A 13,926-nucleotide genomic window follows, 5' to 3' on the forward strand; every position below is an offset into this window, starting at 1 on the left:
TTACTCGAATTTTTCTTTCTTGTTATTATTATTATTATTTTTTATTTATTTCTTCTCACGCGTTTGTTTGACTCGGTGACGAACGCGTGTGTTAACCTTCGGAACGCGGCTCGATGATACAATATAATTACTTTTGGGTAAATTCTTGAAAAAGACATTTATTTTTTTTATAAATCTTTACATAGCCTCCTCATTTTTTTTTAATTTTTGCTCATGACTCTCGGCCCATTAACTTAGTACTACCATTCTCGTCTTCCCTTCGCTCTCCGACGACATGACCAATCTCATCTTGATACAGTAGTGTCATTCGTGAAGAGGACATCGGGACTTCTTTTCTCGATCCTCATGTACATGATGATGATCAAAAAGAGTAAAGAAGAATTTATAGGAATCATCAGTAACAAGCTATGGAGATAAAAGTAGTAAAGCGAAAGATGAAAATGAATGCAATTGGGTAGAGGATACAGTGGTTGGTGTGATAAAGATAGAATAAAATTATATCTTAGAAAAGAAAAAGCTATTTATGATAATTTGTAAAAATGAGGATATTCTTTAAGAATTTCTTAAAACAAGAGACTTTTTTAAGAAATTTATCCAATATTTTTTTTATATTTTATATAGAAAACGAGTGAAAGAAGACAATAAGTCGTTGGTTTTTCTTCTGTTGGCCTCGATCGGGATTCCAAGATTCAATTCAATCAATGGGTCAAATTTTGATGGCACCTAGCAATGGGAATTTTTATTTTTTTTTGGTTTGCAAAGTCACGAAGTGAAATTTGTTTCGAAGATTTTAAGATTTTAAGATGATATGATAAAATCCTTATAAATCAAACTAACTAATACTCGAAGCCGAAGGGCCTCAAAAAATATATATTATCATCCTTCAGCATCACAAAATTTGATAAAATTTAATATATATATATATATATATATGCATATATATTTATATATATATATATATATATATATATATATATATATATATGTATATATGTATGTATATATATTATATATATATATGTATATATGTATGTATATATATTATATATATATATGTATATATATACATATATGTATATATACTATTTAATTCTCATTTGAAACGTGACTATGGTGTCCAGGTGAAATGAGAGAATGGATGTCACCCTTCACTTATCTATCAACATGAGCAAGAGTTCAAAATAAATGATTATGAATTGCCCCTCTTGTCATCGGATGGACAAGAGAATAAAACAAGGAGAAACTATTGGAGGCGATTAAAGGTTATCTCCCCGCTAAATATTTCATAGAATATTCTATCTCTTTACAATCATATATAAAAGTTCATCTTCAATAAAATAAAAAGATGTTATCTTTTTTTATCACTCGTACCCACACTTATATATCTCAGTTAACTAACTTGGGCGTCAAAGAAATCAGGTCGAAAAACATCTTTCGACTTTGATCTTCGTACAGGTAACACTTTAAGAGTTAGTGTTTCCACCTCGAATAATCCTATCCAGATCATATCAGATTAACCAAAATTTCAATGACTTCTTCCATCAACATATATAAAACATATATGCCTTGACATTTCTAACTTCCTAAGCTGTATTTTCTCTTCAATCCAATGAGAACATTTACTGGATGAGTAGATTTATAAAATTACAATAAATTATTCGAGATGGGTGTGTTTCGGGCTTTGAATCCCCACCCTTATTCAATTACCCAAGCTCACGTCCAAGCGTCAGCCTCAATTGGCTAACCTTATAGATATGGCTGACCTTTGGAATACAAATCCCAAATAAAAATATCCTAAAAGAGAAAAAAAAATTATGAAGATGCTTTAAATCTATTTATCTCACTACTAATCTTCATCTAAATCATCGTCTAAGTTGAATACAAGAATCATAAAGTTAATTTGACTAATACAAACAAAGATAAACTTGATCTATATTTTGATTGATGATGCATTAGGGATTGAGGAAGATGTCTACCCACGAGGGGGTGTGATCGAGGAGTCAAAGTACAAAAAGCTTCTATCTGAACTCGTCGAACGATGCGATCGAGGGAGAAGATTTCTCAAAGTCAAAGAGGGTTTCTCATCTTGATCATGCTTCGTGCAATTCCTATAAAATCTATATCGAAAGTATGTCTAACAAGGGAGAAAACTTCTCAATGTCAAAGAGGGTTTCTCACACGAGAATGCACAGTGCTTGTTGATGTTGTTGGTGTCGTCTCACACGTCCAAGGCGAAGGATGGACGGAGCCAAGAAACCTAGTGAGGGCCTTCTCATCGTTTCAACCACCGGTGTTGGGAAGAAACCTGTTAATGCGGAATAATTCTTCCCTCTTTGTGTATCAAAATAGGTTTCTCATCAAAATATCAACTTGATATCAAAATGCTAATATCAATCAGCATAATATAAACAATAGAGCAATAAATCAATCACACAGTGAGACCAAATCTTTTTAACGTGGAAAATCCAATGTGGGAAAAACCACGGGACCGCAGTCCACCTCAAACTTCCACTATCAATAATAATGATAACAGGTTTACAGTAGGTCTTCTCTAGAATAACTAGAGGATCAGAATAACATCAAGATCATAGATCTTGGCTCAAGAATAGCATATCTTCATCACATAGGATGGATCTCCTCAAAAAGAATTCTAGATCTCACGGAGTGGATATCGTACGAAAGTACCTTAGAGAGGGTAAACTGTAGATCAACACCGTTAGGATTGTAGAGTTTGCTGCAAGGATTCTCCACATAAAATTTGGACCGAAACTAACAACGTTTAGCCACCGATCGTCAAGCAGAAAACTCAGAAACCTAATCTTTCTCTCTCTATTTCTCTGCACGCCGCCGCTGCACGCTCACTGTGCACGCTGCACGCTCACTCAATTTTGCCATTTCTCTCTTGATTTCTTTGATTTGGGCTGATGGCCCAAATTTGTCCAAGCCCACATATGGGCTGGACCCAACAATTCTCCCCCTCCAGCTCATATGGTGGGCTGTACCAAGCCCGCTCTTCGCCTACATGCTTCAAGCTTCTCCTTAGGCAAAGACTTTGTCAACATATCTGAACCATTATCATTGGTATGCACCTTTTCCAACTGTAATTCTTTCATCTCAAGCACATCACGAATCCAGTGATATCTCACATCAATATGCTTGGATCTAGAATGGTATGTTGAATTCTTGGAGAGGTGAATGGCGCTCTGACTGTCACAGTAAACAGTATATACTTCATGTTTCAAGCCCAATTCCTATAGAAACTTTTTCATCCATAAAGTTTCCTTACAGGCTTCAGTAACTGCTATGTATTCTGCTTCTGTGGTTGATAGAGCAACACACTTCTGTAACTTAGACTGCCAAGAGACTGCTCCTCCTACAAATGTCATCAAGAATCCTGAAGTGGACTTCCTGGAATCAGTATCACCTGCCATGTCTGCATCTGTGTAGCCTTCTAACACAGGTTCATCACTGCCAAAACATAAACACAACCTGGAAGTACCTCTTAGATATCTTAATATCCATTTCACTGCTGCCCAATGTTCCTTTCCAGGATTAGAGAGAAATCGGCTGACAACTCCAACTGCATGAGCTATATCTGGCCTAGTACAAACCATAGCATACATCAAACTACCTACTGCAGATGAGTAAGGCACTTTGGACATTTCTTCTTTTTCTTTCTCACTTGTAGGATATTGTTTCGAACTCAGTTTGAAATGACCTGCAAGTGGAGAACAAACTGCTTTGGCTTTACTCATATTGAATCTTTCAAGAACCTTTTCAATGTAAGTATCTTGAGATAGCCAAATCTTCATTTTCTTCCTATCACGAAGAATCTTCATGCTAAGTATTTGTTTCACCGATCCTAAGTCTTTCATGGCAAAAGACTTACTTAGCTCTCTTTTAAGCTTTCCAATTTTTCCAACATCATGGCCAACAATCAGCATATCATCAACATATAGCAGTAAAATAATAAAATCATCATCTGAAAATTTCTTCATAAACACACAATGATCAGATGTGGTTCTATCATACCCTTGGCTCATCATAAAGGAATCAAACTTCTTGTGCCACTGTCTAGGTGCCTGTTTGAGTCCATATAAGCTTTTCCTAAGCTTACATACCAGATTTTCTTTTCCCTTGACTTTGAAACCTTCTGGTTGCTCCATGTAAATTTCTTCTTCTAAGTCACCATGAAGAAATGTTGTTTTTACATCAAGTTGCTCAACTTCTAAATTTAAGCGGGCAGTCAAACCAAGAACAACTCGGATAGAGGACATTTTTACAACCGGAGAAAATATTTCTTCAAAGTCAATACCTTTCTTCTGACTGAATCCTTTCACAACTAGTCGTGCCTTGTATCTTTGTTGTGAGCTATTATTTTCAGTCTTCAATTTATAAACCCACTTATTCTTGAGAGCTTTCTTCTCTTTCGGCAGCTTTACCAAGTCATAGGTGTGGTTCTCAAGCAAGGATCTCATCTCTTCTTGCATGGCTTTAACCCATTCACTCTTATTCTCATGTAGAATAGCTTCTTGGTAAGTTTTTGGCTCTCCCCCGTCAGTAAGCATAACATACTCATATGGAGGATATCTGGTAGAGGATTGTCGCTCTCTAGTGGATCTTCTCAATGAAATCTCAACTGGTGGTGGAGGTAGCTGTTCAGTTGGTTCAGAATCATCAACTGTAGGTGTGTCATCACTAGTATTCTCACCACAATCTTCTTGTTCATCTCCCCCATGATCATCATGAACTACAGGTGAAGGAACTGGACCCAAACTCCAAGGAATATAAACAGAGGTTTCTGGCTTCTCAACATTATCACCATCATCAAACAATTGGTCTTCAAGAAACACAACATCTCTGCTTCTAATAATCTTCTTGTTCACTGGATCCCATAATCTGTACCCAAACTCTTCATGACCATATCCCAAGAAGATACATGCTTTTGCCTTATTATCAAACTTGGACCTCTCATCTTTAGGAATATGAACAAATGCTTTACACCCAAAGACTCTCAAATGATTATAAGATATATCTTTTCCTCTCCATACTCTCTCTGGAACATCACCTTGCAGAGGAACTGATAGAGAAAGATTTATCAGGTCAACTGTAGTTCTCATAGCCTCCCCCCAAAATGACTTCGGTAACTTGGCGTGAGAAAGCATACACCTAATCCTTTCTTCAATGGTTCTGTTCATCCTTTCTGTCACACCGTTCTGCTGAGGAGTTTTAGGAACTGTTTTCTCAAGCCTGATACCATGGAACCTGCAATAATTCTCAAAATGACCCCTGTACTCGCCACCATTATCTGATCGAACACACTTTAGCTTTCTATCAGTTTCTCTTTCAACATTGACATGAAACTCCTTGAAAGCATCGAGTACCTGGTCTTTAGATTTCAAAGCAAAAGCCCAAACTTTTCTAGAATTGTCATCAATAAAAGTAACAAAATAAAGAGCACCTCCAAGAGTTCTAGTTTGCATAGTACAGACATCAGTATGAACTAAATCAATAACATCAGATCTTCTAGATGATGGATATGTCTGAAATGCAACTCTATGTGTTTTTCCAGCTAAGCAATGATCACAAGATTTAAGAGATGTACCTTGCAACTCTGGTAAAAACTACTTTCTAGCAAGAGTTTGAAGTCCCTTCTCGCTGATATGTCCCAGCCTCTTATGCCAAAGATCTATACTTTCACCTTTTCGAATTGCATTAATCTCTCCTTTGTGTAGCTTAGCTTCCATGATATAAAAAGAGTTAATCTTCTTTCCTTTTGCCACAATTAGAGAACCTTTAGTGAGTTTCCATTTACTTTCACCAAAATAATGTGTAAAGCCCTCATCATCAAGTCTACCTGTAGATATCAAGTTAAGACGAATATTTGGAACATGCCTTACATCTTTAAGTATTAATTTGCTCCCAATACTGATCTCCAAGCAAATATCTCCAATACCCACAATCTTAGATGTACCATTGTTTCCCATTCTAACATTACCAAAATCACCAACAGTGTAAGATTTAAAGAAATCACCATGAGAAGTAACATGAAATGAAGCACCAGAGTCAATTACCCAGTTACTGTCCTGAGCTACAAGACTGACACAACCTTCATCACAAACAATAGTGATATTACCTTCAGCAGCAACTGTATTGGTCTCTTTTTCATTTTTCTTCATTTCATTCTGTTCTCGCTTCCAAAACCTACACTCTTTCTTCATGTGACCTGGCCTATTACCAATATCTCCAATACCCATAATCTTATATGTACCATTGTTTCCCATTCTAACATTACCAAAATCACCAATAGTGTAAGATCTAAAGAAATCACCATGAGAAGTAACATGAAATGAAGCACCAGAGTCAATTACCCAGTTACTGTCCTGAGCTACAAGACTGACACAACCTTCATCACAAACAATAGTGATATTACCTTCAGCAGCAACTGTATTGGTCTCTTTTTCATTTTTCTTCATTTCATTCTGTTCTCGCTTCCAAAACCTACACTCTTTCTTCATGTGACCTGGCCTATTATAGTGAAAACATTTGATATCTCTTCTAGACTTGGATCTTCCTCTATAACCATATGGATTTCTGCTATGACTTCTTCCACGTCTTTCTTGTTTTTCAGTAACAAATACACCAGAAGAAGATTCACCCTGTTCTTTCCTTCTTGCATCTTCATTTAGCAAACTATCTTTAACCATATCTATGGTTAGAGTCCCCTCTGGCGTGGAGTTACAAATAGTCACCACATATGTTTCCCAACTTTCTGGTAAAGAGCTAAGAAGTAATAATCCCTGCATCTCATCATCTATATTCATTTTCATAGCAACCAACTTGTTTGCAAGACTCTGAAATAGGCTTATGTGCTCAACAATGTTACCACCACCATCTTTATACTTCAAATTTACAAGCCTTCTGAGGAGAGAAATTCTATTTCCCACTGTCTTTTTCGCAAAGAGATTTTCTAACCTTTGCCAAACAACATCAGCTCTGATTTCATCTGAAATATGCTCATGCAAGTTTATATTCATCCATCTTCTAATATAGGCAATAGCTTTTCTATGTTGAACTTCCCATTCTTCATCGTCCATAGTAGAAGGTTTATCTTTAACCTTGATAGGATTATATAAATCTTTGCAATAGAGCAAATCTTCCATCAGACGCCTCCAAGTGGAATAATTTGATGAGTTCAATTTAATCATACCATCTGACTCCATTTCAATCACACAAGAAAACTAGCACCAAACAACCTGGTGCTCTGATACCACTTGTTGGGAAGAAACATGTTAATGCGGAATAATTATTTTCCCTCTTTGTGTATCAAAATAGGTTCCTCATCAAAATATCAACTTGATATCAAAATACTAATATCAATCAGCACAGCATAAACAATAGAGCAATAAATCAATCACACAGTGAGACCAAATCTTTTTAACGTGGAAAACCCAATGTGGGAAAAACCATGGGACCGCAATCCACCTCAAACTTCCACTATCAATAATAATGATAACAGGTTTACAGTAGGTCTTCTCTAGAATAACTAGAGGATCAGAATAACATCAAGATCATAGATCTTGGCTCAAGAATAGCATATATCTTCATCACATAGGATGGATCTCCTCAAAAGAAAATTCTAGATCTCACGAAGTGGATATCGTAGGAAAGTACCTTAGAGAGGGTAAACTGTAAATCAACACTGTTAGGATTGTAGAGTTTGCTGCAAGGATTCTCCACATAAAATTTGGGCCGAAACTAACAACGTTTGACCACCGATCGTCAAGCAGAAAACTCAGAAACCTAATCTTTCTCTCTCTATTTCTCTGCACGCCGCCGCTGCACGCTCACTCAATTTTGTCCTTTCTCTCTTGATTTATTTGATTTGGGCTGATGGCCCAAATTTGTCCAAGCCGGGCTGGACCCAACACGAGGTAATACGTTTGATGAGCCTCAGCCGTGGCCATGACTGCTGCTGCTGCAGTGCTATATAGGTCATGCATCTTCGCCACCCACTCGATATTGCACCCCCACCCCAAATGGAGAACATGTATCATGTGATTTTGCATCGCCTGAATGAAGATGGAGAAGTCATTTACTCCTCCTGTGTTTTCTGCTAGGGTTTGTCATCCTTCGAAGGGTTCACAGTGATATGTAGTTGGTAGTGATCTTACAGCATCATGTGCTCTTGCTATTTCTAATGCTCAATGAGGCATGCTTTCCTGGAAGAACACTCGTCAGCTCAGTCCATTCCATCACGATCTCTCTAACACCCGTAAATCGCGAAGTACGAACTTGTCTGAAATCTATTGTTTACTGGAAATGCTAAGAAACATCACCTTTCACAGCTTATGCCGGTTATGACGAGATAAAAAGTATCCTGCTTGAAGACTGTGCGTTAGCAGAGAGTTAGAAACATTAACTGGGCTTTCCTGTGCACCGGAAGACACAGAAGATGACATAGAACATACTAAAGATGATCACCACTCTTCTCAGCACTAAGAAATAAAGATTGTGAGCCACATTTAATGCTAAAGCTACGACATGGAGCCGGGAAATCATTGTTTAAGAGAGCATGGTTGGCTAGCAATCTCTCGTATGCAGCAAATGCATGCAACAGATATAGAACAGATCGATGAATCTAATGTGTTTGATACTATTCCCCGACTCATTTCTTCCTCCTCTACAAATACGTATCCTCTAAACAGTGCTCGGTCCCATCTCTCTTTCTATACATTTGTCCGGAAGTTTTCTGCCACTGGTTTCTAGTTTGAAGTCTTTATGTGTTAGCAGCCGTGGCTGAGAAGGTTGCGCCTTCTGTTGACCGCAGGTTCTCTAACCTGGTAAAGCTAGTAGTCAAGCCGAACTACGTGAAGCTCCTCTACCGTCGTGCCATCTCTAATGCTCTTTATCTCTGCCTTGGTCCACTGCTTCTCCTACTCTTTCCTCGCCTGCCGACGCTGACGCTAGCCGACCTCCGTGAGCTTCCAACCCAGCCATGGGTTGTCACCGGTTCCACCCACCTCGTCGCCATGAGCCGCCCCCGCTAGGTCTATTTGGTGGACTTCTCCTGCTACAAGCCGAGCCAGGTTCGCATGGCCACTCGCAGCACGATCATGGATCAATTCAGGAGCGCCAGGACGTTCACCGACGAGACCGTGGATTTCCAGCGGAAGATGCTGCGGGATCGGGGACTCCTCGTACTTCCCCATATCCGTACTGTGCAGCCCGATCAACACGAGCCACGCCACCGCGAGAGAGGCGGCGGAAACTGTCATTTTTCAGCGCCGCCGACGAGCTGTTCAGGAACATCGGCGTGATGGCGGACCCTTATATTTAGATTTTATTATTTTAAAGTAAAATAAATATTCGCATGGGCGGCGCCTCCATCCTCGTCTCCAACCGCCGCTCTGACCGACGGTGCACACCATGCGCACCCACCAAGGCGGCGGCGACTGCAGCTACTCCTGCGTCACGCAGGAGGAGGACGCGAAGGGCAAGGTCGGCATCACCCTGTCCAAGGAACTCATGGCGTCGCCGGCAACGCCCTGAAGGTCAACATCTCCACGCTGGGGCCGCTGGTCCTCCCCATCCCGGAGCAGCTCCTCTTCCTGGCCGCCATGATCCTGAGGAACGTCCTCAAGCTCAAGATCAGGAGCTACGTCCCCGACTTCAAGCTGGCGGTCGAGCACTTCTGCATCCACGCCGGCGGCCACGCAGTGCTGGACGAGCTCGAGAAGAGCCTCGAACTTACTCCACGCCCCATGGAGCCGTCGAGGATGACGGTGCACAGGTTCGGCAACACCTCCAGCAGCTCCCTCCGTTACGAGCTATCCTACTGCGAGGCCAAAGGCCGGATGAGCAGACGCGACCGGGTGTGGCAGATCGCGTTCGCGTCAGGGTTCAAGTGCAACAGTGCCGTCTGGAGAGGCCTCCACACCGTCAATGGCGTTCACAAGAATCCATGTACGGAGGAGATCGACAAGTTTCCGGTGCGCACGTGCCAAAGGTGGCGCCACTCGTCCCGTGAAGCACGAGCTCAGACACAAAAGAGAAGCATGTTTGCCGTGTTGCTTATGATCTCTCAATTAGTCTATATCTGCATGCAACAACTGTCACACACATTTACTACGTCTGCATCGGTGCGCCTACAGAAGATGGGAGAAATCGATCGACCATATTAATAGCCATATCCGGATGCCAGATTACATTCAGCTGTAATCATATCCAACTTTGACCAGTGCATGTTGACTCCAAGAAACACAAACAGTTCGAACATAGCAAGGCTTGAAAGAAAGAAGTCTCGATGTCGTCAGCTTCTCGCACAAGGATGACGAAACCTGACCTCGCAGATGTGAGGTCAGCTTCGCGGGAGAAATGACGACACAGTGAAAGTTGCATGTAACATTCTAGCAGTAGATTTCTGACAGTAAAAACATGCACGGTGGTTTGTGTCATGACATATTGCATTTGCATGATCGAATCACGAGAGAAATGGATGTTTTAACATCACTCTAAACATCTGTGTTCATGCATGGAGAAGGGAAACACGGATCAACAGCTGATCTCTCGATCTTTTGCTACGCTTTGTAAAGATTTCACTGAAACACAATCAAGTTATTTCATGGAACAAATTTCTTATGGGATAAGCCTGAATGCAGCATCATCAACGAACTAATTGTTTCAATCTCTGGTCTATCCTCGATGGATCTAAACCAATTCTTGTACTAATGGCCTGCACACACAGTAAACATGTATCAGATAATTTGCAGACTCTTATTCGAGGAGATTACCATTCATATGACTGAATAATTTCAGCTAACAATTGATCGATGGTTCGTTGATTCAGATCCAAAGAATCAACATAATTACCTGACAATGAATGGAGTGGAAGATCCTGTCACCCACAGTGCTGAAACTGGCATTGATGACCTCCACACCTTCTTCCTCAAGGACGCTGATGACCTCGTGAAACATGAATCTTGTCCTCGACCCACAAACAAGAATCACCTCCAAGTTAGGATCCAAGTTTCTTACTTCAACCTGGGCCGGTCGGAAGCCTATCATCACACGACTTCTCATTTCCTTGAGCTCCCTCAGCCTGTCCACTCTCTCTTTCAGGTCCTTGATGTAGTCGAAAGCTTGGTCCAGCTGATCTTTCTGTGTCACTGTATTCTGTTCCATCAGTAGAACGCAAAAGAAGTGGATTAATCAGCAGGCCGTATGATCCAAGAATCTTTGGTTGTAGATCGAAGGCCAAGAACGATCTCTAAGAATTACGTATAAAGGAGGCAGAAACTTGGGAACAAGTAAAATGCTCCCATGTGGTTACTCTCTACAAATTAAGTGAGGTTCTCCTACTTCCAGTTGCCGGGCATGGTTCTGAGAGAATCCATGTTGGCTGCAGGAATGAAACAAGGAGAAGACTCTATGTCCTCAGTGCTCTTGCACTAGTTTTCCTAGGGCCAAACAAGACTCTATCTGCGTGAATCATGACATCTTGGGGTAGCCTTTTACTCTCTTGAAGGGGTGCAGACCAACAAAAGATTTGGGTTGCCTTAAGCAGCATAATCTTCGCTATATCACATCTTGCTCAAGTCGTCATATCTTAGATTTGTAGCCAGTGACTACACAGGTGAAGGCAACCTTAAAAAATATGGAACTGACTCCAGAGATGCTGATGGAGACTAAGAACTAAATCTTGGTAATCAATCTCCAAATTAGTACTCACTTCTTGGAACTTGACCGCTGCAAGGAGATTCTCAGCAAGTGTTCTAAAAATCCCAAGCATCAGAAAAAGCAATAAGAAATTGCAGTCAAGATTTCATGGTCTCTTGACTAGGTAATCCCTTTTGAAGATTGGGTTTGATACAACTCGATTCTGCATGTTCTATACCTTGTCCCCCAAACAGTATTCATGGAAGAAAAGTAGACTCGGATTAGCATCAAGCAGCTATGTGTACCTTGGACACGGGGATGAGGGAACTGAGCTTGGAGCAGAGGTTCTTCATGTGGATTCTTCTGTTCTTCTCCACCGTCTTCCTCTCAAGCTTCTCGGTTCCACCACTACTCGCCATCTCTCTCTAGTTATACGAAAACCACTACCCGAACAAGGAAGAAGAGAAGTGAGAAGCAGCCGCAGCAAGCACCGAAGGAGCAGACGAAAGAGGCCAAGCGAGGGAGGAGTCAAAGAGGATGTTGTGCTCCGCCATGGCGAGGTGAGCATCCTCTATATAAAAGGGCAAAGGAGGGCCACAGGGGCCGAACGTCACGCTCCGTTTCCCTTCGGTTGCCGCCTTCGCTTTCACCTTCAGATTTAAGCCGGAAGCTCCTCTCAACCGTAGCAGCATTCCGACCGCCCACAATACTTGGCGGAGTCAACCGGGCCCCCACGCTGCTGCTTTGAGATTCACGAACAGTAGCGATGGAACGGCGTTCGGATTCGTGCCATCCCCCGTTTAGAAATGCATTAATTTACTTTTTCTTTTTCGTATTCTGAAATATTTAATTTATTTTTTATCACGTCATCGTCGTCGATTTGATCGAAATAAATATGTAAATATCCAAAAACATGTAGAGAAGCCGGTGGAGCCAGTGCTTTCGCCGCGGGTCCCAGCTTGAAAGGTACACGTGGAGGGAACTAAGTGGCGACGACCGACGACCGCTGTTTCGACCCGAACTCCGGATTAAGCGGCGCCGACCACCGACCGCACTTCCACCCCACGATGTACGTTAAGTTTGTCGCCGTCTGCTGACCATTCCTGGTCGCCACGGTCAAGCCCTCCATTTTGCTGCTTGCATCGGCTCAGTGTCTCATCCTCTCCGATCGCATTCAATGACTGACAATCTCTAGTCTTAATGTGGCAGAACGATGCGACGGCAGACCCTTTCCTCGTCCATCATCACTGCACCACCGCCGCTGGATCTCCTTCTCGTCCACTACGGCGGAGGAGCCGCAATTTCGTTGGTGATAGGAAGCCAATTGGGACTCGACTCTGTAGCGGCGTCATCGGCCGAGTCAGCGGTGGAGAGGGAGGTGTGACGTGAGAGCAGCAGCGGCGGACAATGGTTTTGAACATGGAACCCATGTGCGCATACTGGGCTTCCGAATTCCAAACAAGCCATTGACTCTCATCACCAACAAAACCCACCACGTCGCCCTCCTCGTGATGGAGATGAGCGCTAGCTCCCGGTGCGGCCCTTTCCTACGACTGTTGCGTAGGTGTTGTATGGCTGAAGGCGTCATATCTTCTCTCCTTCCAACACATGCACTCTCCAACCAAAGAGAACCAAAGCTGACAGTTCCATACATGCATACATGTTTGTATGGAGTCGTCTTTCTCCCAATACGTTACTGTCATTTCAACACTGCTGAATGACAAAGACAACAATCATTATTGAGGGAAAAATACGATGTGCAATAGAGAATTCCAGTGAGCCTCGTGATTCTTAGAGTGGTTTTGGATGAAGCCAACCCATTTGAGGGTGATATGTTCAATAATATACTTGATGATCACCAAGTCTCCTCCCATTGGAGGTTGTCTTCTATGACTTATCTATAGAACGACACCGTCATGGGTTCATCATACCGTCATGGGGAATGATTTAGGTTTTCTGGCATTGCCTATCACCATACAAATTGTTCTGACCGAGCACTCAAAGCCTGCATGTGAAGAATAACGGAGTCTTAAAAGGAAAACATTTTATTGGAAGAACATGGTGGGAGTATATACGCAGAGTTAAGTCTCTCTCTCTCTCTCTCTCTCTCTCTCAACCGTCTTAGCGATAAGATGATCGATAGATTGGTCATTTCTCTATCTTATCAGAACATATTTTTGCAAGGACGGTGGTGTGTACCCTTGTTTTAGTCTCTTAGTTAATTACATTAGTAAACTAATGACTTGTAAAGAGAGAAAGTTTCTTCTG

At 41.5% G+C, this 13,926-nt stretch overlaps 1 protein-coding gene and 1 pseudogene across 1 annotated transcript; one reads left to right on the forward strand and one right to left on the reverse strand.

Annotated features, from left to right (window-relative positions):
- Positions 1-9,373: 9,373 nt before the first annotated feature.
- LOC103984416 (probable 3-ketoacyl-CoA synthase 20) lies at positions 9,374-10,030 on the forward strand (annotated as a pseudogene).
- Positions 10,031-10,522: 492 nt separating this feature from the next.
- On the reverse strand, positions 10,523-12,195 carry LOC103984307 (transcription factor bHLH168). Its single transcript, XM_009401791.3, has 3 exons — positions 11,964-12,195; positions 10,873-11,175; positions 10,523-10,735 (listed from the first exon to the last, which is right to left on the reverse strand). Exons 1-3 carry the CDS (start codon positions 12,075-12,077, stop codon positions 10,667-10,669), a joined length of 486 nt encoding a protein of 161 aa, XP_009400066.1. The 5' UTR covers positions 12,078-12,195; the 3' UTR covers positions 10,523-10,666.
- Between the last annotated feature and the right edge of the window lie 1,731 nt (positions 12,196-13,926).

Source organism: Musa acuminata, chromosome BXJ1-5 (assembly GCF_036884655.1).
Source record: "Musa acuminata AAA Group cultivar baxijiao chromosome BXJ1-5, Cavendish_Baxijiao_AAA, whole genome shotgun sequence".
In the NCBI taxonomy this organism is placed as follows: Eukaryota; Viridiplantae; Streptophyta; class Magnoliopsida; order Zingiberales; family Musaceae; genus Musa; species Musa acuminata.